At 47.9% G+C, this 24622-nt stretch overlaps 1 protein-coding gene across 5 annotated transcripts in view; it reads left to right on the top strand.

The window, feature by feature from the left end:
- The first annotated feature begins 963 nt into the window (after positions 1 to 963).
- FLNB (filamin B) overlaps positions 964 to 24622 on the top strand; it is an 86671-nt gene continuing 63012 nt past the window's right edge. For 2 of the 5 annotated variants that reach the window (XM_085072652.1, XM_085072648.1), the window contains exons 1-3: positions 964 to 1039; positions 15015 to 15117; positions 16215 to 16622. In XM_085072652.1, the coding sequence (XP_084928778.1) occupies positions 16274 to 16622 (349 nt within the window). In that variant the 5' untranslated portion in view covers positions 964 to 1039; positions 15015 to 15117; positions 16215 to 16273. The remainder of the gene's footprint in view (positions 1040 to 15014; positions 15118 to 16214; positions 16623 to 24622) is intronic. The other 3 variants (XM_085072651.1, XM_085072649.1, XM_085072650.1) reach the window with 2 other exon arrangements.

Below are 24622 nucleotides of genomic sequence, written 5' to 3'. Positions count from 1 at the left end.
GCCGCCATGCCCAGAGTGTGTGAGTGTGCGGGGGGTGCACAGCGCAGAGGAGTCTGCTGTATCCTGTTTTTGTAAAGGGCTTTTCCTCTTAGTAGTTGTAGTGAAAACAAACATGTGGGAGAACAATGGGACATTTTTTCTGTTTTCCTCTAGATTTTTAAATACAACAAAAAGCCTATTAGAATTAAATGAAGTGTGTTAACAAAAAAGGGATTCCTATATGTTAATGAGGAAAAAAAGCGTAACTATGTGAACATACAATCACAAGCACAAAGGTCATTTTTCTTCTTGATCTCAGCCTGTGTTTTTGCAGTTGAAAGCCTATTCATTAAATACCTTGTGAAAACACTGGTAAAGCAGAACAATGCCTGTGTCATAAAGCTGTTATCTGTAATAGAGGAGGGTCAGCTTCACACCCCAGAGAAACACCCTTGCATGCTGCTGGGCACTCTGCAGGCTTTGGAGTTTGCAACTCAGCAGGGACCAAAGGGGAGTCCGCAGAAAGGATTTCCTTTCTTCAGATAAACCCAGAGGTATTGTATTTGTTGTGTCTAAAATATTTTTCAATGAGTAACCAAGGATAATTCTAGCTGCCGTAAAAATTGAAGTAATACTAAGATGTTAATACTTTCTAGGAGTAAAACTTGGAATCACTGTTCATAGGATGAATTGGTCCCAGGAAACATGGACTAGGATGACGTACAATATGTAAGGTGGGACAACCACCTTCAACTGTTCCTATTTAAATTATGTGTGTTTTAGAGAAACATCTGACATGTGAGAAGTGGAGGATCTACTGTGAGATAGTTAAGGGTACAGTTAGTTGTTCATAAGGTCAAGTTACTCCTGTTTGAATGTATATTTCCCTAGTGCGTGGCTGCTCAGCTGCAGCTTTCTGCCATGAGTCACTTTTCCCCTGGGAAGTGGAAACCCCTTGCCTCTGACATTGCTCTCTCCATGCAGGTGCTGCAGCTCGTGACCACATCTGGCCTTGACCCTCTCAGCAGCAGATCAGGCTCCCAAAGCCCTTCACTAAAAGGTGAGTTTCCCGTGCCATACTCATAATCCTCCTTGCTGCTCTCCTTTTTCTTGCCTTTTCTGAGTGGCAAATACGATACTGGGATGCAGTTTTAAAATGCGTTTATCTGGAATGAGATTATTCATGCGACGGACAAAGTCCAATACTCTTCTGACAGAATAACTTGCACTTGAATTTTAGAAGACACCATATCCAGGGCTCTCCAGATATCACAGACTTTGGTTCACTTTATCACCAGTTTAATAAACTAGAGTCACTGGTTTATTAAAGAAGGGCTGCTTGTCTTTGTTGCTTGAAGTGCAGCTGTGTGTGGACACCAAGGTGGGGACATCTTCCAGACCCCATCCATCAGTGAGCAGGTGAGAAGGGCTGAGGAGATATTGGTAGGACCAGATTTCATCCCAGTGTGTTTTGTTTCTGTTGAGATCAAAGTGCTTTGTGGAAATTATATGAATTTGAAGGGATTATTTTAAGAGTGAGAGAAAGGGATAAGGTGCAATAATATCAAAGTACACCATTCAACATTATTTGGAGTGTAAGATTTTGGATTTTTTTTGAAACAACATATCCTTTCAAGAATTAGTTTGCTTTTATTCAGTTCTAACACATAATACAAAGTCAAAATGAACAGTTTAGAAGTGCCTGAAACTGAGGGGAGCAGCTTTTTGCTATCATTCTCCTGAGAACTGTATGCATCAGGGTCTTGGCTCCAAGTCATAGTGATGCTAAATTTAAAAATCCTTTCAAAACAGGGCTCAACCTTTCTCACAACTCTCTTCATAAAAAGCTCAATGTTGAAGTGATAATGTTCAGAACAAAGAACACTTAGTATAAACATTTAACTTGTACTAAATAAATTACACTTGGTCTTACAGTCACGTTACTGGTGACAGCTTGTACAGCCTGCACCCTTCCCCTGTAATGCACTAGAATGAAGCAAATATACATTGTTGGGAAAAATTTCTTGACTTTTGTCAAAGAGCCCAACTGCTGTCAGCAAACATATTGTGGGAATATGAATCTGGAAACAAACAGATCATTAGAGGGTGAGTTAAGGTTTTGTGATTTAATTCTAAACATGTTGAGTGAGCAAACCAGAGATGTGCAGTGCCAGAAAAACTGCACACCAAAAGGGTTTTTTTCTTTAATGAAAGCTGGTATTTTTATTGAATACAAAGTGCTTTGGGTGACAAAGATGGTTACATATGGAAAATATGAAGTTTTGCTTGTTCTGGAGAATTATGAAGATCATTTGATTAGAAGTAATGTTGTGCCAATGCAAGTTTAACATTCTTTCCTTTGTGGAAATTATTCATCCATTTACAGAACTTTATTAAAGTACAATAATTCTCCAATGTTAAAAAGAAAATATATACAGAGGGTCTCTGCTTCAATGGCAAGTAGTGACCTGGGCTTGTGCAGTCACATCTCTGATGGGATATCATCCATGCTTTGCCCTACTACAACAGTACCAGGGTTGAGAAAATAAAACAGCTTCTCTGATCAGAGCATCCTTTTAGGGAAAAGCCTGAGCTGGAGTTGTGGTACTGCTCAGCCTGCTCTGACTGCCAGAGTCACTTGGGTCAAGGACCATCAGGAAGGCAGGGAGCCAGAGGAGCTCTTTGGAGGTCTCCTGAGAGGACTTGTAAATCATCTGTGGAATCCTGAGAGGGCACAACCGTTCTCAGCCTTTTAGAGAAATGCAGTCATGTGGGGGCAGGAAGGAGGAAGGGAGCCAGGCCCCATTCCCCAGCATGAGACCCTGCATCCCTTGGGATGGACCGAGTGCCTGTGACCAGGCTTGGGCCTCTTCTGGGCTTTCATTCTTGTGACACATCTCAAAGCCCTCCCCCATATCTGGACACATCACTGCAGAACGGATATCCCCATCTGCCCCAGCCCCTGCTCTGCAGGGACTGCCACAAGGCGGTCTGTGTCCTTGTGTACTTTGGCAGATGCTGGAGCTTTGCTCTCTCAGGGAAAAGCTGCTTTGGTCTCTTCCCTTCCTATAGCCAGACAGCTACTGTCTTGGCCTCACCACTATCCGAAAGGCAGCCTGAGCTGCTCTGCTGTACTTGAGAGGAGAAGGCTATGGTGAGGGAGCAGCAGGACATCTCCACTTCAGAGTGCATCCCCAAGCCAATGCAGGCCTGGAAGTCTTCAAAAGAAGCTTGTCTGTCAGGCACCTATCCCTGAAGCACTTCCTTCAGAAAATAGCAGCTGTGCCATTAATTGTTACCTGCACAGTGTCAGTCTAATGAAAAGAGAATATCTTCTGAGACTGTCAACCTTGTCTACCCTGTAGCACATCCAACTACATCCTGGGTTTCCCTAAAATTCAAGGATTTGCTTCCTGTGATCTCCTTTGTATCCCACTGGCACCATTAATCTGAGTACCAATAGGAAATTATAAGACATTTCCCAGAGTCTTTGACAAGATAGCAGAACATTTCCCTTTCTCAGGAGCAGAAAGAAGTTTTTATTGGAGTAAATGCCCCTGCAAAACTGGCTGCAGCCTCACCAGCTGCTTGTGACTGGGGAGACCCTCCCTGTAGGGGGGCAATGAGCTCAAACTTGGAGGTGGCATCAGCTGCCCCTGCTGCAGAAGGATCCTTTCATGACCACGTGCCAGAATCTTTCTCAGTGCCATCAACATGCCTTCTTTTGCCTGGCTCTTCTGCTGGGCTGTCTGCAGTGTGGTCAGAATTCCAGTTATTTCAATACTGCTTTTTATATGCTGTTAATTTTATAACAAGGTAGAGGTTGATCAATACTTTCTGCTATTTTCTGCCTTTTCGCACAACACTGGTTCAAATAGTTATTAAAAAATCAAAACCCCCAGCTAGCTCTGTGAATCCAGCCCAGCACTCAGGGTATGGTTATGGGGAATGCACAGGATGTACCAATGCTCATCTCAGGGTGAAGGAGCAGCTTTTTGCTGCCCTTCATTTCCCTCTGGTTGAGAGCACTGATGCAGGAGCAGGCTGCAAGAACATGGGAGCACTGCCTGGAGATTTTGAGCTGTCGCGAGAAGATACCAGATGATAGTTTCAGAAAATCTGCCCATTGGGATCTGAGGTTCAGAAGTGCTAATGGCTGGGATAATGTGTTGTTTATTGCAAACAGGCATGTGCAGTGGCCTCAAAGGCCTGGATGTCCGACTGCCCTGCTGCATGCATCAAAACCCCTCTTAAGAGTCTCAGTCACAAATTCAGCCTCCAAAGCCAAACGGTGATGGTATCACATTCGCTTTTCATTTCTGTGTTATTTTTTCATAACACAGCTGAGTCTGATTTTCATATAGTTCATTGTTTACTTATGACTTACTATAAAGTTGAGCTTGTCTTATTTATGAGCAGCCATGAAGATATGGGATTTCATCCGCTGGGTGATGACTCATTCATTGGGTTGGACTCTTTAGCTCCTAATACGTGACATATTTTGGACTATTGGATGAACAGCATTTCTGCATGAGCCCAAATTAAATGAGGTGAATGGAAATAATTAGTTGTTTGTTTTTAAAATCATGTTTGTAGCTGGGTTTGTGCTGGTTCAGCTCCCGGCTTGTTCTACCGATGTGCACAAGGGCAGGATGAGTTGCTGTATGCTATGGTGGAGAGGTGATGAACAGCATTTCAGAGTCAGGTGTCTAAACATGCCAGGGGCAACTTTGCTTTGTTTCTGTTGCACAAGGAAAAGCTTTGCGGTGATGGAGCATTTGATACTTTCTATGAACTTTAATGACTGCAACATTTCTTGGGCTGCTGCAAACAATTTGAGAAACTAATTTGTAAAATCACTCATAAAAATCTCATGTACTTTCTGTAATAATAAAGCTCCTCGGCTGGAAAAAGAAATACAAATCCTCAGAAAGAGCAGCTCAGCAGGAGCGTACTTCAGCCGCTCTTGTCTCGGGCATGCTCTCCCCTCCTGTGGGTGCGTCATGCCCCATGAGTTCAGCAGGAAGGATTCATGCACAGTCAGAAATATCGCCCCCAGTAACGCTCAACTACATAAGGCAAATGAAAAGTTTTAAAAACCTTTTCCCCCTCTTCCTGCCCCCAGCTCTGAGGGACAGGACTGGGACCATGGGAAATGTCGGAGTAACTTTGTCGCAGTGAACGGTTGTTACGGCTTATAAGTTTTCACAGCCAGCAGCCCTGCCAGCAGAAATTTATGCCTCCATTTCAGCAGTAACGATGCTTCCCAGAGCTGTCGGCCGGCGGCCGGCTGGGAGGCAGCGGCGGGGCGTGTGGGGGACTCGCCATGACATAACCACATTCTTGCGGCATGAGGAGATACTCCCAGGCCACAGCAGGGGCAGCACAGCCCCTTCCCTGCTCCCACCCCACCACTGCACTTCTCAAGGCCTGAGGAGTGCGAATGAACCCATTGGCTGCGTAAGCTTTGGGTGATTTTGGGGCAGAGTGGCTGGAAAGTTGCCCATTGGAAAAGGACCCAGGGGTGTTGGTTGACAGCAGCTGAACATGAGCCAGGGTGTGCCCAGGTGGCCAAGACGGCCAGTGGCATCCTGGCTGTATCAGCAATAGTGTGGCCAGCAGGACCAGGGCAGTGATTGTCCCCCTGTACTGGGCACTGGTGAGGCCACAGCTCAAATCCTGGGTTCAGTTTTGGGCCCCTCATGACAAGACACATTGAGGGGCTGGAGTGTGTCCAGAGAAGGGCAGTGGAGCTGGGGAAGGGGCTGGAGCACAGGTCTGAGGAGGAGCAGCTGAGGGAGCTCGGGGTGTTTAGCCTGGAGAAAAGGAGGCTCCGCGGGGACCTTATCACTCTACAACACCTGAAAGGAGATTGTAGCCAGGGGGGTCAGTTTCTTCTCCCAGGGAACAAGTAAGAGGACAAGAGGAAACAGCCTCAAGTTGTGCCTGGGAAAGTTTAGATTGGATTTTAAGGAAAACTTCTTCACCAAAATCACTGTCAAGCACTGGAAGGGGCTGCCCAGGTCAGTGGTGGAATCACCATCCCTGTAGGTATGTAAAAGCTGTGTAGTTGTGGCACAGAGGGATATGGGTTAGTGGTAGCTTGGCAGTGCTGGGTTAATGGCTGGACTTGGTGATCTTAGAGGGACTTTCCAGCCTAAGCGATTCTATGGCTCTATGATTTCACCGCCGCGGGTTCTTTTTTTTTTTTTTTTACGGGGATTTTTATTAAATTAAAGCAGTAAGGCATTTTGCTGGGGCTTGTCCGGCGCCGGGAGCGGCGGGGCCGCCGTGAGGGCCGGGCCAGGCGGGGCCCGCGGGCCGGCAGGGGGCAGCAGCGCCAAGGGCTCTGTGGGGGCGGATCGCCCTGAGGGCACGGCGGGCATGGAGCCGGGCTGTGACCGCAGGGACCCCCGGGCTGTGCCCGCAGGGACCCCTGCCCGCTTCATCAGCGCTCCTAGGAGCTGCCAGAGTGGCTGGATCTGCCGGGAAGGGAAACCGACCCGCCCCACCTCAGACAACGAAGCCGTTTTCCAGTTTGCAACTGCTTCATCACCACCCCGCCGCTTCGCTGCTGGAAATTTACTGCTGTCAAGGAACCTGGGAGAGGACTTCTGCTTTGCAGAAGGAAAATTTGCAGTTGCTGTGAGAACCACAGGAAACTCAGCACACCTCTGCCAAGGCTGGCTGCTGAGGGGCCAAACCAGCCAGTCACGGGACAGGGAGTGGCTCATCCGTCCGTACGGAGCTCCCAGGCTCCGGGCTGTGGCTGTGCCATGGTGCCTGTGCCACAGTATCCATGCCAGCTGAGCACCAGCAACACCAGTGTGTTAACAGACAGATTGGTGCTTTTCCCACAGGACCGAAGCCTCTCACTGCGGAGTCTTCCCACCTACTGCTCCCAGAGAGAGTGGGATAACACAGGTGTGCTGGCATGTGCCCTGCTCAGCCCCATGTTTTAAGACACAGTCATAGCAGCTGCTTGCCAGCCAGCGATGGCTGTGCCAAAGGGACTAAAGTCCGTGCAGAACAGATGAAGAGTTTTACATACAAAGTTCAACGAAGAGGAGATACATCCAGAAGACAGCTGCTGTGCAGAAAGCAGGAGAAGGAGACTTCTTATGGGTGCACCTGGCCCTCCTGATGCATCTTGCAAGCCGGGGGCTGTTTCTGGTCCCTAAAGACGCTGCTGCCATCTCCCTCCCCAGGCTCGAGCTTCAGAGAAGTCAAAAGCAAACAAGGGCCCCCAGAGGCACCTGGGCGGCCACCGTGCTGAGCCTGTGCAAACAGCCAGTGCCTCTGAGAGGGCAGTGGTGATAACCTAGAGCTTTGCAGAGCTCCTGCAGCCCTGCCCTGGCATTGGTGACATCCTCACTGCCAGGCCCTCATGGGGCTCCCACATAGCAGAGCTAACCCCAGCTGGATCAGATCACCTCTGTCCTGCTGCATACCATGTGATCACCAGGGCTGTAAAGATAAAACCATTTACCTGGGGCTGCTCTATCTATAACCCACTTTCCTCTCCCCTCCCCCTTCTCTAACACGACTATTGCAGCAATGGGGCAGCTGGAACTCAGGCACAGTGGCCACCCACAAAAGAGGGTCTCAAGCCATGCCCCAACCCTTTCCCCTGTTACATCTGGCTCTTGCTCACTCTGATTAGTAGGACTGGGTTTGGTGGGGCTCTGTTTTTCCCTTGTATATCATACAAGGCTCTTGGTTGGTTTTTTAACGTGTAGGGAAGTGGCAATGCTTACAAAGTTCCTTGCTGGGAGCGCTGTACCAGATGGCTGATGTGAAGTGCAGTGCCAACTGCTGTACTGGCTGAATTGCCCTTTGAAATACACAGTTCTTTGATTGAAAATGGTCTATTTTTACTTTTTGGTCCTTTTCAATTAGACAGCTTGTGACTGGGCTTGTTCTCAATATTATCTCCCATTTCAGGACTGTCAGGCACACAAGGAGCAAGAGGTGGCAGCTGCCCACCAAGCTCCACTAGTAACACCTTTCTGATGGCATCTTATCCCATTTGCATACCTTCTATTCAGGGTTTTTTTGTGGGTTTTTGTTTGGTTTTGTTTGGTTTTGGTTTTTTTTGTTTTTGAGCTGATGATTTTGGGCCTGCTTCGCAAAATCCAGGAATCATCATTTTGAGAAAAGAGGAACCTGGGAATTGCAGGTTTTGTCCTATAAGCCAAAGGTCAAGCCAGAGCAGAGCGAGGATCCCCCCAAGGGAATCTCACATTTTTTTTAGGGAATGTATACACCCAGAGAAGATCCTAGGAATTGGTAAGGCATTGATAGTGCCATTGGGTGAGTGATTTACTCAGCTTTCTTCCTGCCCTTCTTTCTTCCATCTGAGAACTCCGGTTTCTTAGGAAAAACCCTTGCTGAGCTGTCCCTGGACACCCAGCTCCCTAGTTTCTGCTGGGGGCTTTGCCAGCACATACAGCCCAGGGTTTTTCAAACTGCCACCTTCCTCCTGCCTGCCCCGGGGTGGTGTCTTCCATTTGTTCTGGGACAGTGGCAACACCCTGCCCTTTTCCCCTGGCTGGTGCTTCTTGCACCCACACACCCACCCGCCTTTCCTCCTTGAGGGTGTTGCTGGGCAGAGCTCAGCTCCAGGACATTTTTATGCTGCAATATACTTAGTAATAGCAGAACTGACTAACAACTGTGCAGGGGGAAGGGTGGCTTGAGGTTGATGACTGCTAGCCAGGTCCAAGTGCTTTTCTTCTGCCTTTTATTATTCCTAATTCTCGCCCAAATCTATGTGATGCTGTCCACAGAGGCCTCTGCCGTTCCTTCTGCTTCTGCAACATGTTTAAAATGTTAGATTCCTTACGAGTAGAGGAATGGCCCCAAACACATGGCCTCACACGTACAAGCATTTATGGAGGAAGTTAAATTCTCTAATTGCTTGGCTGGATCAAGCCCAGGCTGCCAGCACTGCACTGAGCTGAGCAGCAGAACAATGCACAGCCCTTGTGTCCTTATGCACCAGGCAAGGCTTATCAGCCCATGTAGGGGCTAATAAAGCAGCTTTCAAATGAGTCAGTAGACTTAAGACTTCTTTTATGCAAGATTTCTGTCTGGGAATACTTTTGTGAGAATGTTTAAAAAAGAGAAAGGAGCATGACTTCAGCCTTTCGCAGAAAGCAAATCTACTTAAAGTGCTTTTGGGGTTGGTTATTCACCATCATGAGAACACTGCAAAGGGGATGGTAGAAGCGAGCACTGCAGTGCCATGCCTTTCCTCTGAAATAGGTGGGATGTTGTGTTTTCACTCGCTCTGTGCACTGGCATTCTCACCCCACTGCTGCATCCTAGGGTGTGTGCCAGGAGAGCCAAACAACCTCCCCCTTTGGCTGGACATAGGTCAACAATTTTGTTTATGTCACACAGAAGAGTTTTGGTTTGTTTAAAAAATGTACACTGTTCCCCTGGAAAGTGTTCCTTCCTACGATACATCCAGCTGTTCCAAGGAGGAGCTTGGCTGCTCCTCTGCCGTCAAACACAAGTATTCATCTGTATCTCAGGTTAAAACAGCTCCTGAAGAGTAACTGGGGAACACTTGGAATTCTGTGCAGTCCATGAGCTCTGACAGATGTGAGATGTTTAATTCCAACTTTACACCGTCACTCATGCAAACTCCAACTCATGGAGTAAAAGCATAAGAAAAGAAATTCAAACCCTGAGAAAAATGGGTGTATCATCTTAGGAAGAGAGCTCTGGTTACTCTGAGTGCAAACACAAGCAATAGGTAAGGTTGGAAATAAGCACAGAAAATGTCTAATGAGGCCCGTCCCTGCAGTATCTGCTAGGGGCAGGAAGCCCTGATTAGCTGCACACTGGAGCATTGTGTGGGTTTATATAGGATCTGACTTCCCAGGTCATGAAATCAGATCCTGAGTTATTTTAAAAATGAGCTGCTTTTTCAAATTATTTTTCAACTTCATGTTTGATATGTCAAGTCACATTTATTTGGGTAAGCTATGTTTCGCTCGGACACCCACAGCGCAGCCATCGCCGCATTCCTGGTGCTCAGTGGGGGTTCTGGCTGAGAGCAGGCACTGCTGTGGGGACATTTGCACAGCCAGGCATTGTCCTCAGGTACCAACACAACTTTGTTTGGATTTTGGAAAGAGAGATGCTTATATGTGGCTGTGAGTATATGTTTTTTCATTTAAAATCAACTTCATAAATCAGAAGTAAAATAAAAAACCCTGCAGTAGTTTATCAGTCAGAAAAATAGATGAACCAAGAAAAAGAGATGACCTTCACAACATTTCCATGGGAACAAGCAGCAAGGGCATTCTGGACAAATAAATTAGGTGAATTCCTGCATGAGACACTCCCAGGGAATGCCCTGTCCTTGCTCTTCCAGTGTGTGCTAGATGGATTTCAGTTTGTCTCCTCTGATTTCAGAATAGCAAAAAGCACAAGCAGCCTTGTTCTTGGGCTGTTTACAGCCTGTGTCAAAACCAGAGCTTTAAATTCCAGCTGCGAGTCTCCCTAGGACCCAAGGCAAGAGCAGCACTGTAAGTTCTGGTAAAACACTGTGTTTGCCAGATGGATGGCTGCTTTTGGCATGAGTTTCAGCTTCTGGATACATACATAGTGCAGCAAGACATATATATACACATATATAATGCAGCAAGAACTCTGTGCAGAAAAAAAACAATACTCTTCCAGACACGGAGAGATGAAAAAATGCCCCCACACAACTGCTACTACAAACAACTGTTGCCTGAACAGAATTTTAAATTATAAATTTCAATACAAATTCCAGAACAAGTTATATTTTTCAGCATATTTCTAGAGATTTCTCTGCCTAAAGACATCCCTCTGTCCAATTTGGACTGAACTGCTGCTGCAGGCTCTCGTATTGCTGTCTTTCTTGGATAACAGAGGAGCAAAGAGAAGATGGAAAAACTCAGGACAAGTTGTATCAAAGGTCCTAGCCAATATCTATATAATGCAGAGCTTCTTTGCCTTCCATAGAGCTGCTGAATAAGGAAAATGCAATCCATATGACGACATCCACTTGATTCATGCTTTGACTTGAACAGCTTTTCTCGGTTTGGCTTTGCTTGGTAGAGATCATGGTAATGAAAGGAGAGGCTTAATGACTACTTCATCAATTGAGACGAAACACTTCTATTGTCTTTCAGAATCCAGTAAATAGGTAACGGGTGAAGAAAATGTGTGGTGTGTTTGGAAACCTTTGACGTGAGAGGCTGGGAGGACCCGGCTGTGATGCTGAGCCAGGCTCGGTGCTGCCAAGTGCGCGGCAATGCCATTTATGGTCACTTAGTCATGAAATCCCATCGAGTTACGGTGCCTGCGGCTTCTGAAAAAGCAAACCTTTAACTACTGTGAGCCTCAGCTGCTGGATCTTTAGTGTTAGTGGCTGGGTGCTGGGTTAGTGGATGAGCTGCCCCACGGGGATGTGAGGATTAGCATCTGCACACTGGTTTGAATGTGCTACAATTTATTTTATGGCATTTGTTATGCATGGATTTTGTTTTAATGCACAATGCTGTCCTGTGTTTGGATAAGGCTATTATGTGCCAAAAAATTATAAATATTTAAAATCTCCTGATAAATTTCTAAAGCTACCCGGGTGTTATAGCCTGTGGCCTGGTTATTCTTTTTCCAAGCCATTGCCCTGACAACTCACAAGTTTTGACAGCCCCAGGGTACAAACCCTCAGTGTGCTGCGGCTTTGACAGAAACCTTTGGAAAAGATGGAGGCATCCTGCTGGCTTTTCACCACACATTTCTCCTGAGACATGATGCATCTTCAAAGTAATTTGTGTGGGGTTGGTTGTAGTGTAGGGGGAAAAAAATCGTTGCTCTTTGTGTATTAGCAGCACTGGAATATTTAGAAGATGACATTGCTGGTTGCACAGATCCTCAGAGAGGTGATAACCAAATCACGACCTGCCAGGGGCAGAGAAAAGTACTTCTACCTGCAAAGACTCAGCCTGAATGCTCAGCCATGGCCCATTCCTCCTCTAAGCAAAGTGTGCAGGTGTTGGATTAACAGTTGAGATTAATTCTGATTCTTGTCCCCTTACAAGCAAAGCAAGCTGTTGCTGAACAGTGCGTCAAGCAGAGAGCATGTATAGTGTCCCAAATGGCCCAGATCTCTCATGTATGGCCCATGACTTGGAGGAATCCAAGAACATATCATCACATGAGACTGTGATAAGTTGATTACCCTGAAACAGACCTGACTTCATTAGTCACCCCATCATGTGCTGCCTGTTCACTGATGTCAGCGAGGGCCCGCGCCGCTGCTCCCCACACCCTTCTGCTTTTGCAAGATCAGGCTTCAACAGACCTTTCCTCAATGAAACAGCCGGTGTTAGAGCTGCCATTTCCCTCTGCTGTTAGTATGGTCAAAAAAACTAATGGCCGATTTCCACTGTGGAGTCCCATGGTCCCATTCCAGGGCCCCCAAGGATATGATAAATTACATTGAATTTCCATTAAGGATTGTCAATGATATGAAAAAGAGCAGCAACAGACCTGCAAAGGCCAGCCAACTTTTATTTACCTTTACAGTTTAAACTGTGCTCCTAATTTTTTTTTATTCCTGCCAGCAATGCAACCCCCTCTAAATTCAGAGAGCTTGACGCCATATTCTGGTTTGAGGAACATTCTGCAGTGACTTTTTGCTAAAAATAGAGCATGCCATAATGAATTGCCCTTACAATTTATTCCATTTGTCAAGGCTGTATTTTCAAACACAAAATATTCTGAGCAGTTCCACGATAAAACAGTGAGTATGAGGCAGTGGAAGCCCTCTGCTGCTGAATTAGACAGGGTCTTTTTAAATTCAGCCTTGCAGTGAATTACCATAGAGGAAGAGTATTTTTAAAACAGTGGAAAAAATCATTGCTGTGTTTTTATGACTGCTTAAAGAGAACCAAGAAAGCAATGACAGTGTTCCTCCTTCCTTGTATTTGCATCTAGCAAGTAAAGGAAGAGTGGGATGGAAAGACCGTTGTCACACAGGGCAAATCAAAAGAAAAAAGTATCCACCCCAGAGCACAGAGTTGAAATCTCCCTCCCTTTCTACCTATATGCATAGATCCACGCAAGCATCTACCCATATAAATATGCACATAAGGTATTTCTGCGAGGCATACATTCGTTCATTTGTAATAATATACAGTACCAAGATGGTATTCCAGCAAGTGCAGATTCATGGGTTAGCTTGTTTTTACTTCTCTGACTCCTAATGGAACTTGGAACACGTGTTCACTTGTGTTAAAGTGTCTTCCAACTTCATTTCAAAGGAAACACAGTTTTTCAGGTCAGATGTGACCCCAAGAAGAATCCAATCACAGAGCAGTACAGAGGGACTCTCTCATCGGTAGATGAGACAAGGCATTGATGCTGAGCCCTGCAGTTGCTGCCACAGCTGGATATCACTCTTGTGGCCAGGCAGGTCCCAGACAGGGCACCTCTCCTGATCTCAGACACCCGTGCAGGCGATGGGGTGCATGTAGGGGCTGCTCCTCTCCGCTGCCCGTCAACCAAAAATGTTGATCAGACCATAGCTGCGAGGGTCATCTGTGACTGAGAAGAAAGGAACGAAACAAGATCTGTTTCTCAGAGCAGAAATTATTTTGCTTTTTTTCATTCTCTTCCCATAAAGCAGTCTTTGTTTCCCAATAATCATGAAAGCAGCCAGGATGCAAAAGGCTGAATTCTGATCAAAAGCCCTGTGATGTGCAGGGAAGGGCAGCTGCAACATGGGCTGCTGCATCCAGACCACCAGCACCCCCCCAACCCTGCGTGGTCCCAACAGCAGCAGCCCCGACCGTGCCACTGCCCTTGTACCATGTCTGATGGGGTGAGTTGGGCTTCCATGTCTGTGCCAGAGCTTTGCTGAGCACTTCACATCTGGGTTTGTGCCTCAGTGCTTCTGATGAGATGGATGGATGGATGGATGGATGGATGGATGGATAGATGGATGGATGGAGTGGTGCAAAACAACTCAAAGAAACTGCTGTCCTTATGTGTGCAGAGCATGTCATTTCACAGTATGTCACTGGGATGAAAATTTTCTTTGCTGGATCTATGGAAAAAATTACTGTTATTGAAAATTTTAACTATATATGTAAGATAAAAAGAGAGGTCCTAATACTAATTCTGTCTTTTTCCTGTGTAATTCCTATTCACTGTCTTTGTTACAGAAAAAAAAGTCTGAAGCTTCAACTTTCAGTATGGCATGGGCACAAAATTATATTAAAGAGTGTGCATTACTAGGTGTGGGAGTGAAAAGGAACGGAAATTAAAATATTATAAGCAATCAACTAATCCGGATGTGGAACGGTTGCTAAGGAGTCCCAACTCAGGCCAAAGTCAATAAGCAATTAGTATCTATTAAAAGATGAAGTACAGGATGATGGGAGAAAAGCCCTTGAGAAAAGGCTCAGCTCCATGATTCCAGGCTGGGCTGGACCAGCCTGTGCTTACAGCAGAGACAGCCTGTGCTCATAGAGGCACAACCTGCCCTGGCTGCAGCATCTCTATGCCCTGTCACTGGTTTGTTCTGTAAATGAAATCCCTCAGTTAAAGTAAATTTTTATTTGAATCCCTCCTGCTTGGCTCAGTAATTTGAGGAAAGGGCAGTGGCTGCTGTGCTGAGATACACCTCAACATTTAGGTGTAGTAAATCTGATCTCTGATTTTTTTTGATAGTTTTAGAACACGAGGCAATGCTGATTGGGGAACAATGAAAGTTTAGATGTAACTCCCACTTTACCTCACCTTCATATTTGCTTCTTTCTTAATTTATTGTCAACAAATGCATCTAATATAACTTAGTCTGGGGGAAGGATCTATTAGGTCACTGGAGAAAAACCACAGTGTGATGGTTTAGTGGAGGCATTAGAAAAAAACCCTTGAAAGAAAATAATTTTAAATCTGTATCCTAATTTTCTAGCTGAGAGTGGCTATAGTAATTTAATAACACTTTATTGATTATATTTTATTGTATTTGTTTTTTCTGACAGACTCCTGCACTTTCCAGTGTGGCAGCCTTGATGTAAATAAGTAGACACACACACACACTTCGCTTGAATTGGTGGAGCAGCTCCTGGTAGCAAAGCCAAGACCGTAAGTGTGTGCAGGATCGGATCCAAGGGGGAGGGTGAGCGAGTGGGCACAGGCTTGCCTCGGGGTAGGGACAAGCAGGGACACCTCAGCGCAGCTTTCATTGACCCAGTAAGTGTCATGAGATATCTCAGCGACCTGCAAAAATACAGCAGACAGCAAGGCAGCTGGAGTTCTGTTGACTCTGCTGTCGTCGAATGAGTCAGCCGCAAGTCACAGTCTTGTATGTCAGCTGGGAGTGGCGCGCCAGGAAGTCAGTCGCAAAAGTGGGGGAGAAAGCAAAGAACCCCCCCAAGAATTAGAACTTTAATTGACTGCTTTTAGAAGTTTGTGTTATCTGTTAAATGGCGGATGAAATCGTGTGTCGGCACAGAGGTTGTTGCCCCTTTGCCACATCGCATCTGGTGTGAGCACCCTCGGCCTCTCCCTGCGCGGGCTGTGCGGAACCGAATCCCCCCAATCCGGAGCCCGGGCTCTGCCGTCCCCTCCGCACAGCTCTGCAGGCCCAGCGAGGGGTCACCCACTCCTGGCTTATCTATCCCAGGCCGCCACCAGGCTGGCGGCCTGACTTGTGCCGCCTGAGTGGGGCTGTGGTGGGTTATGCGGGTGGGTCGGGGGCTGCGCTCCTGTTCCTTCTGCGGGTTTCATTTATCTGTGGGGCGAGGGGGCTGCACCCCGACCGAGCATTAGCGCCGGGCCAGCTGCGCTCCTGCCCGTGTCCCGGTGCGAGAAGCCCTCGCTCCAGCCCGTGCCTCGGGGCCACGCCCCGGCCCTGTCCGGCACCTCAGCCAGGTGAGTGTCGGCCCAGCGTGGCCCCCGTTCTGGCAGGGGCTCTGCCAGCCCAGCCCAGTCCAGCCCGGCCCCCGCGAGCCGGTGCGGCGGGGCGCGGGGTTGATTCGGCGGAGGGCGTGCCGCTCCCGGCGGATAAAGGCCGGGCGGCGGCGCGGGGCCGTGCAGAGCCGGGAAGGAGAGGCGCAGAGCGGGCGGGTCGGGGCAGCGGGGGAGGCAGAAGCAGCAGGAGGAGCGGGCGCAACATCAGGAAAAGGAGCACAGCCGCCGCTGAGCGCCGCGCTCTTCACTCTCTCCCTCCCTCCCCTCAGGCGGCCGGGCGGGGCGCGGGCGGAGCGCAGCGGATCGAGGAGGCGGAGCGGGGCTGGCCATGAGCACGCAGGCGCGGGGTCAGGGCGCGCGGAGAGCGGCCGATCCCGACGGCGAGATGCCGGCCACCGAGAAGGACCTGGCGGAGGACGCGCCTTGGAAGCGGATCCAGCAAAACACCTTCACCCGCTGGTGCAATGAGCACCTGCGCTGTGTTAACAAGCGCATCGGCAACCTGCAGCATGACCTGAGCGACGGGCTGCGGCTGATCGCGCTGCTGGAGGTACTCAGCCAGAAGCGCATGTACCGCAAGTACCACCAGCGGCCCACCTTCCGCCAGATGCAGCTGGAGAACGTCTCGGTGGCCCTCGAGTTCCTGGAGCGGGAGAGCATCAAGCTGGTCTCCATCGGTGAGTGCGTCTCCGGCGGGCGGTTTTGTTGTTTTCTCATTTCATTGTGTATTTTCCTGCGCTGGACCTTTGCCTGGTGGAACCGTGACGGGCTCAGGGCAGTGGGGGCTGCGGGCTCCGAAACTGAGGGGCTTCTGCTGCTTCTGTTTTTAAAGAGCTGTGTGTGCCGGGGGCTGCCCCATAGCCCGGCTGTTGGGGTTGGCAGTGAGGTCCTGTCCTCCTCAGCGTCCCTCTTGGTCACTACTTCATAGGTGAGGCTTTGCTTTCAGGTCTTTCCTGAATAAACGTAGTGCCAGAGCGTTCTCTCGCTGTGTAGCCAGTTCCCCCAGGCACTGACCCCTCCAGCAGCCCGGCAGGAATATTCGGCTGGGACGATGCCACCCTAGCCGGGCGTACCTGGGCTCTGGCAGGGTGCTGGAGCCAGACTCTCACGGCTGTGAGGAAATAGCTGCAGCCGTAGGTAGTATGGGAGAGTGGGGAGACTTTTGCTCACCACAGCCCAGTAGATGATGCCAGTGTTCAGATTAGCATTGATGCTTGCCTAAGCACGGTTGCAGCTTTTGAACAGGATTGCACTTTCTCCTCAGTCTTTCTGCTGGGATAGGTTACGGCAGGAAATGTACAAGGCACCCAGCTAAGCCCAGGTAATGGGTGCTTTGAGCTGCTGCCACACAGGTTGGCACGAAATTTGCCTGCCCGTGCCATGCTGGAGCGTGCAGTTGGTAGATAACTGGTGGTTTGGAGACGAAAGCTGTTGGCACGAAGTCGGGTTGCGGATGATCCCTCAGGAATGCATTCGGTGACCGTTTGGGAAATAGCTCAGGTGTGGCCACAAAAGTACTCTGTAAAGCAATAATTTGAATGCCTGAGAGATCTCTGGGAAGGAATGTGAATGCCTTTTCTAGCTCTTTGCCGGATAACTCTAACTACTGTTTCCTGATGAATCTGGCCTCGATGAATTGCATAGCTGAATTTGGGGGAGTTGCAGCTCTCCTCAGTTGTCGAAAACACTTGGCCAAGGTGAAAGCTGTTTCTCTTCAAAGGCTTTAGCTACAGTAACAAGAAAATAGGAACGTCTCCAGTTTGGGGGAGACCTGGCCCTCTCTGGAAACCTGTAGCTGGGTACCTTCTTGTTCCTTTATACTAACTTGTAAAAGTAACTTTGGACAAGAAGTGAGGACTGTTAGTCCCGAGTGACTGATTGTCCTCCTTGGGCAGAACAGCTAATGTACTTGCAGCTGGGAACAGAACTGGTGCTAATTATTTACTTAGAGATGGATTCCCTTCACACACAGTGGGGTTCGAGTTGCAGCTGCTGATTTCTGGGCTGAGCTTTTGCTAACATCAGAGCTCACCTTTCTGTGGCAGCTGCTGGACTAGCTCCAACACCAGGCCAGCACTCCCCTTCTATTGTATTGTTTTCCCTAGAAAAATGTTGTTGCTCCAGCTGCCTTCCTATTTGTCTGTGGAACTTCCCGAGGGTGACGGGTTTGGGAGATCAAGGCTACTCCAGTCAGGTCTGGCTTTCAGTGACTTCCTTTCTGAAAATGCTGCTGCAGCAGCACAGCTCCTTTACATGATTAGACTGAGCTGCAGGGTGGCTGTAATCATTTAAGACATGTCTATTTGTTTTACAGCTTACTTGCATTGTGTTGGCTATTAAAAAAACAAATTATGAAAACCCAAACCCTGAGAAAACTTGAAGCTTTGACAGAATGGAAGGACTAGGACTGCTAATTCCTTTGCCATATCCCAGCGTCTGCACGAAGGGGTGTACAGCTCCATCGGTGCTGTGCCACCTGAGCTGGAGCCAAGCAGTAGCACAGGAGCCCTACTGTACAGTCCTGGATAAACAGAGCCAGTCCTGAAAAAACATTCTGAATGCCTTTTCCAAAAAAGACATTTCCAGTGAGCCTTGTGGTGCTCCGCTGGGTTGAATGGCTGACGCCCTTGGCACCTCTCCTGCAGGTGCAGCATCCACTGGAATCACTACCTGCCCCTAGTGTGGGTTTTGTTTTTTTTTTCCCTGCAGTTTCAGAAGAGCTTGGGGCTTTCTTTTTGCTTCTACTGTTTAGTCTCTTTTGTGTTGAACAAAACCAGGGCCGTTGCAGGCCCTGGAGGTAAAGTGAAAAAAAAGAAACTAGTAAAGACTTTAGGTGGAGAACTTCTATGACCAGCTTGGTCTTTAGAGCCTGGGGTGTTTAGGGCCAACTCTGAGCCAAATCAACTGGGAAAACCTGACAGCTGTGCCGGCTGGATTTCTGGCATTAATAATGCCATCAGAGCTCTGCTAAGTGGATGCAGTGCTTGTTCCAGTTATTATTTAACTTCCAGGAACATTTTGGAAGCAATGTATTATGGCTCAGCTACTGGTGCGGTACTACAACTACATTTTAAAACCTTTTCAGTAGCAAGCTTTTGGCATTCAATGTTTGTCCATTTAAAATAAGTCTGCCTTTACACAGTGTTTGACCACAATCCTTTCTAGATGCACCTTAACAGCCCAGCCTCTCTTGCTGCTGTTACCCCTTGTTTAGTCTCTGCTCAGAGTCTTTTGCTAATTTCAGGAAGCTTTTCTTCTAGGTATGAAGTGCCTTCACGTCAATGCCAAATTGACTGTATGTATGATCTACTGTAAAGACGGCCATGAAGGACATAGGTGCTTTGTGCCATCCACCAAAGATGGGAGTGAATGCACTGAAAAAGCTGCTGTGAGGGCAGGTGACTTCACAGAGCCTTCTGCTCTACATGAGGTGGCTGCTGTGCTGCTCAAGTGTTAACAAGTGTTAAGTCTAGCTTTTTTCCTTGTCTGCTAGACTGAGATAATTGCAAATTCCTGGGTGCTGAGTGGCATGCTGCATGACAGGCACTGGGAGTAGGACGCCAGGAATGTAGAGCACAAGGGCTTTGCTCTTGGCTGAAGGGGCTGATCGACTCTACAGATTACTTAGCAGAGAAGGGAGGGGAGTTGAAGCTGGTTTGGCACTGAGCTTGTCCCTAGAAACCCTGATAACTAGCAATAGGAGTGAACTGATTTAGCTTAGAAACAGAAGAGTTGGGTGGCTGAAGCCTGGCAAATGGTTTTGTGGTGAGACCTGCCAAATAGCACCAGAGCTTGCAGCCAGCAGGTCCTAGGTGCGTAGTCTGCTGCTGCTCGGTGCCTATTGGTAGTGTTCTCATGGCCACTGCTCACCCAGCAGCCTTGTGCCACTGACAGAGGCAGGATGGGTGCCAAGCTACCTTGTTGGGTAAAACAACAAGGTAGCTTGTTGCAGTCTTGGGCTGCTACAGTCAGATTGAGCAAACTGAAAAATGTGGTTTCTCTGCCAGGTTGCACTTTTCACCACGTTTGTGAGCTGACCTGGCTTGCCTCACAATGGTAGGATGTCAAGTGGCAATGGAAGTAAATGGATGGGCAGTGGCATGTCTGCTGCTGTGGCAGTAGGATCTGGTGCTGGCCTTGGTTACAGTTGTGTGGTTTGTTTTCAGGTTTGTCTCTCTGGTGGTCCTGTGTCCTGCTGCAGTGCCTGCAGGGACTTAAGCTATGCCAGGAAGGAGATGGCTGAGGAGAGGATGGGGTTGTAATCATGGTCTGTTGGTACTTGCCTTGTGGAGAGTTTGGTGGTCTTGGCATATCCCAGCTGCAGGAGTACTGACCAAGCCTAACCTGTGTATTGGGTGGGATTTTGGTTAATGACCAAGTACTTGATGCACTCACTGTGGTCTATAGTGTGATAAATGTGAATGACCTGTGAGTCTGAGGACCTTATAGAAATCTCATTTTCGGAAAATAGTTGAAAACCAACTTTCTTCCCTAGGCTGTTGATGTACTAAAGAGTGGCAAAGCAAGCCATACATTTCTAGGGGGAAAACTAGGCTCTTATAAAACAGTAAATGTGTTGTCCTGTAACGCTTAGAGCTGTGTGCTTGAAAACTGAAAAAAGAAAATGTGTTTTCAGCCTGTGTACATTTAAGTGTTCTTCTGTCTCACTCAATGTTCTATTAACACATCATAAGGAGGTAGTCAAAATACACTTGCATTTTGTCTGCCACTTATCTGTGACTTCCCTGGAGGCTGTTTTCTGGAAAATATCCAGTGTGTCTTGGAAGCAGATTTCTGCTTCTTGGAAATGTGACACTTAATCCTTCCCCTTGAAAATAATTTTTGATAGACTGGCAGTGGACCTCTTTGCTGGAGGTGGCTTCAGGTTTGGAGGGTGCTTGGTCTCTTCAGGGCCTTCTGTTTCAGTAGTTGGACTGCTGGTCTAATGAAAAAGTGGCTTTGCCTGACTATGAGTTCCAAGTTACAGGAAACTTTAAGGTAGCTTACACAGACTGTTCTTGCATTCTTTTACATATGAGCGGAAACTTGTAAAGTGATCAAACTTCAGTAAAATTACTTGGGGCCAGTTAGACTAATGTGCTAAACAGCTTTTTCATTTAAAGCACTGAAGGCTATGCCAGCTATTCAAGAAGGTCTGAAATCTTAACTGTTCCATATTCTAATGCCACGTCCTGTATTGACTTACATGGGGATGTTTAAATCTAAATGGGTTAGGATAACTCTTTTCTAGCCTACAACTGTAATCTAAGAATGTGGTTAGCCTTGTGTGTGGTCATGCTGCTATGTTGCCAGCATTGTTCTGTGTCTGCTCCAAGCAATGGGAAGTAAAACAATGGTTTCTGAATCCCCCAGGCTGCAGAGGAATTCTGTTTTCTCTCTGCCCTTCAGAAGCAGACTTTGTTGAGCAGCTAGTTTGGGTCCTGAACAAGGCTCTGCCAAGTTTAGACCACTAATGCATATTTAGCCAGCACACCAGAGTGAAAGTGTGTTGCAAGTGATGCTGAAGTGAGCAAACCTCTGCTGTACTGTGACACTCGCCAGGTCCCTGCCGCCAGCATCAGGTGGCCCTGTCTTCCTTTACTGCCTGGCATGATAGTGGGCTTATGAATATGGCACCTGACTTCTAAGTCATTAGAGTAAAAAAGACACAGAACTTAGTGACCTGGTGTTTGGCTCTGTCACCGTGTGGTACCAGTGTACCTGAAGAGCTTGTCACAGTGGCTCTTGCTTACAAAGCATTGAGCCTGACTCTGGCTGTTGGTGAGGTAGCCAGGCTTTCATAGACAAACTGCAGATGCCTGTGGGGTTTTCTTGCTTTTTGTGTGTCCTCTGATAGTACTGTGGGTCCCGTTCTAGAGTAACCACCCATGGGGAGAGGCAGTGCATCACGGCAGTGATGGGCACACATGGTGGGTGGAAGTTGGTGAGGAAGGGTAGCTGCAATTGACTTGGATGTGGCAAGAAAAACGGAATCAGATATACCAAATGTGTCTCTGCTGGAGGAAGGAAGTGCTGTGTAGCTGAATGTTAACTGCTGCAGGAAAGCACTACCTACCCTTGTAAGGAGATCTGAGCAGTCTGCTGCAGCCTTCACTGTATGGCACTGCTCAGTTTGTTGCAGGCTGAATTCATGCTAATGGTCAATTCATGCTGAATTGCAGGCTGAATTCATGCTAATGGTGGTGGAACAGTATGTGCCTTTGCCTTCTGTTTGGAGGAACAAGAGTAGCTATTTAATGAAAATTTTGTCTGTGAAACTTGTGCTAGCTGCTTCTGTATCTTTTCTTGATTACTGCACTTGTCTCTGTGTGTGTGTGGTGGCAGTGGATACCTCTCTTGCAACCACCCACCGGGTGGGGAAAGTAGAGCTACCCTTGCTATTCCTGGGAACTTGACCTCAGGTTCAGAGTTGAGTCAACTGAGATCTGAGGTTCTGTGCAATGGACTAAGCAAGCTCTGCCTGTTTATTTGGATTTGTGCAATGAAACTCTAGTGAGTTTTTCCCCCTAGGTCCTGCTTCTGGGGACTTGGCACAGATTTTCTTTCCTCACAAGGCAAACGTTTGTGTAGCTTGCACTCCTGCCTGTTTGTGTTCCTCCTGAGTAAGAACTAGTGCTCTGTAATCTTTCTTCTAGGTCATCATTAAGAGATAAATCCCAGTTCTGTACTCAAAAGCCTTGCTGTAAGTGTATGCTGTATCTTAACCAGATAGTTCTCTGGGCTCTGATGTGGTCTCTAACCTGTCTGTGAGTCTCCCTTGTTTCTCTGTCCCTCCTGCAACTAACCTTGAATTTTGAAGATGCCTACACAATACCTGCTACATCACAGTGAGGACTGGATCTGCTGTGGTGGGCTGTGGGTTCAGCTAATGGATTGCAATTCCTTGTGTAAGCACTATCCTGCTGTAAGCAGCTGAAGTCTAGCATCCATAGTTACATGTATGCAAAGTCTACTTCCTACTGTGCTTGCACATGGCAACTGGGATACAACCACGGCAAGAATAAACCAGATTTTTTGTGTTAGTGAAAATAAGCTGGGCCACTTCAAACAGCAGCCAAATGAAGCTTTGCCTAAGTTCCTGGGGAAGCAAGGGTTGCCTGGCACATCCTCCCTTGTGGTAAATACAGCAGCAGACACTGCCCTGGGCTGCCTGGGAGTGGGCAGAGGGTGGAGCAGCTGAATCCTGTCTCCCCTGGTGTGATGGGTTGGAGTTGGTTGGACCTCCTGCTGACACTGCCCTTGAAAGAAAGCAGCCATGTCTCTCTGAAGTGTCTGAGAAAAGTGGCCACACAAGCAGCTGCACTGTCTGCTTACTAGTGGGATTCTTCCTCTGAGTAAGGTGATTGCTTCTGCACGTTGAAAGGAACAGCAGAGGACTGACGCCTAATCTAATGGGAAGGAACCAATAAATACAGAAGGCAGTCTCTTATGTTAAGCATCAATTCAGCAGATACTTCAGAGTTAATTTCTCTGGGTCACTGAAATATAGCAAGTTTTACTTATCAGGCTGGTAAGTTGGTAGTGGCAGAGCTTTGACCATCCTGGCTGGGGCCTTTCTTGCAAAGGGACAAGCTGTCTAACAGCAGCAGCAGGTTGCATGAACTCTCCTGCCAATGTTACCCAGTAACAGCACAAAAACGACTGTGGGCTGCAATGACATCATGGGCTGTGGCTCCTTCTCCCTTGCTTCGGGCCATGCTGTAAATCATGACGCGTTTGTTTGTCAGAGCATTGAATTACTCCAGCATGAGCTGGCCAGGCTGCGTGGCAGCACAGTTCCCAAATGATGGCTCCTCTGAGGGTGAGGTGGGCGCAGACTGCCACGCTGACGCCCAGCCTGCCTGCTGAGAGGGGCAAATTGGGCAATGGCTGTCGCAGCAGCACGTCCCAGTGTCGCATTGCTGAGGGCGGTACTGGCATGGTGTGGGTGCTGTGCTGTGCTGAGCAGAGGCTTTCAACCGCCCTCAGCTCTCCCCGTGCTGCTGGGGTCACTCTTGCTGCCTCCTGCTTGCCTGGGTGGGGTGCCGGTGTTTGCGACACTGACCACAGCCCTCTGCATGGCTGCTCTGCTGCAGAGCAGCAGCTGAAAGCACTGAAGGCAACTGCTAGCCCATGGCTGGTGCACATCGACTCACATTTTGTGCTGAAATCTGGGGGTTCAGCTTTTTGTGCTGAAGCCTGTGTGATGAGCTCTGGGCTGAGCTATTATGAAATGCCAACTCCTGTCCTTTGCATTGATTCTGTGAGCATGTCTGGACCTGGGGGCTTCCCCAGCCTGACCCAGGAGTAGGAAGCTGGTGGCTGCTCTCCTCTGCAGCTCACAGCCCACAGTAATTTCGGGCTACCCTGTGTGCTTGTGGCTGCCTACTGGTTTTGATTAGTCTGTGGCCTCTCTTGTAAGGAGACAATGTATGTGACTGTATTTCTGAGCCTATATTAAAGGGCACTGTTGTGGTTGGTGGGCCCAAAATGAGCAACTGGTGAGCTATGCTGTGTACACGTCTGCTCTGGGGCCCTGCAGCAGAAGGCACAGCATACAGAGCTGTGCTGAGCAAACACCCATGATATGTGCATCTGAAGGTTATTCAAACACAGAAGAGGAAATACTGTTCCCCTCGGCTAGATACTAACTTGCTCTATCTGTGTTGCCTTTAAT

Source organism: Lichenostomus cassidix, chromosome 12 (assembly GCF_008360975.1).
Source record: "Lichenostomus cassidix isolate B80296 chromosome 12, HeHo_3.0, whole genome shotgun sequence".
NCBI classification, from domain to species: domain Eukaryota; kingdom Metazoa; phylum Chordata; class Aves; order Passeriformes; family Meliphagidae; genus Lichenostomus; species Lichenostomus cassidix.
This window is presented reverse-complemented; position numbering and strand designations above follow the sequence as displayed.